The sequence below is a fragment of the Mizuhopecten yessoensis genome, unplaced genomic scaffold (assembly GCF_002113885.1).
Source record: "Mizuhopecten yessoensis strain PY_sf001 unplaced genomic scaffold, ASM211388v2 scaffold1515, whole genome shotgun sequence".
In the NCBI taxonomy this organism is placed as follows: domain Eukaryota; kingdom Metazoa; phylum Mollusca; class Bivalvia; order Pectinida; family Pectinidae; genus Mizuhopecten; species Mizuhopecten yessoensis.
In genome coordinates, this window is record NW_018404085.1 from 368,034 (window position 1) to 369,264 (window position 1,231).

At 40.6% G+C, this 1,231-nt stretch overlaps 1 protein-coding gene across 1 annotated transcript; it reads left to right on the plus strand.

Annotated features, from left to right (window-relative positions):
- Positions 1 to 218: 218 nt before the first annotated feature.
- Positions 219 to 887, plus strand: LOC110463933. The gene has a single exon (XM_021518890.1). The coding sequence runs from the start codon at positions 219 to 221 to the stop codon at positions 885 to 887; it is 669 nt and encodes a 222-aa protein (XP_021374565.1).
- Positions 888 to 1,231: the final 344 nt, after the last annotated feature.

The window sequence follows — 1,231 nt, forward strand, 5'->3', positions numbered from 1 at the left end:
TTAGTTAAACTTGTACCTTCAGACTTGTGTGATTTCTCTTATAATTATTGTCATATAAAACTTGTACTTATTTTCATATTTGTGTGAACTTGTGTGACTTTATCTGTTATTGTGTGCTACCAAAGACCTTGACCGACATCACCTTGGATGGTAGATGGACAGAAACATCTACAGGCGAACCATTTCTCCTCTTCGACGACGGTGAACAGAACAACAGAATGATTGCATTCGCTACATCAGAGAACCTGGCCGAACTTGCAGCCTCCGATGTAATCTTCAGTGACGGCACCTTCTACACCTGTCCTACTATATTTTACCAGATTTACAGCATTCACGTACAGATTGAAGGAATCATGACCCAAGTTGCATATGCACTACTTCCCGGAAAGAGCCAGGCTATCTACAACCGTTTCTTCACGCTTCTACAGGAGCACATGGCAAACTTCCAGATTCCATTCCGACCCACAACAGCCTTCGTCGATTTTGAGGTAGCAGCACACAACGCCATCCGCAGTGTCGTCCCTGGAATCAACATAAAAGGCTGTTTTTTCCATTACACTCAATGTATTTGGCGAAAGGCCAAGTCAACCGGACTCCAGACACTGTACCGTGAGAACGATGACGTCAAACTACTTGTCCGCCGAGCTGCTGTTCTTCCACTCATCCCCTTAGACCGCATAGAAGATGCTGATGATGCTGACATACCACATCCCGTGCTGTTTTTCACAGACTACGTCACAGAGCAATGGGTAAAAGGAGACCGACCAATCTGGAACCACTTCTCAACAGAAGGACCTCGGACTACCAACCATCTAGAAGCTTGGCACGGAAAACTGAAGAAAAGAGTACTGCATGCCCACCCCAACATCTANATCACATGTATATGAAGAGATAAAGTTTGAATCTTCTAATTCAATTATATTTTTGAGATTGATATAATCACGGAATTAGATTGTCTAAGTCCGTGATATAATTTAGCATCGCATACAGAAGTACTGTATTGTATAAAAATAAATGTGTGTCGGTATTTTGCTTTTTAATTGAAGTGTCGACCTAACCAGAGACGTATATACTACTGGCTTTATATGTCTCTTACTTTAACATAAGGAAGACACAATAACGTCAATTTGTCATTAAGCGGTAATACTGAAAATATGCCATACATTTTATTGACATTCAAAAACAGCATATACCAACGTTGAAGTTATTTTGTAAACATTTTTCAATGATA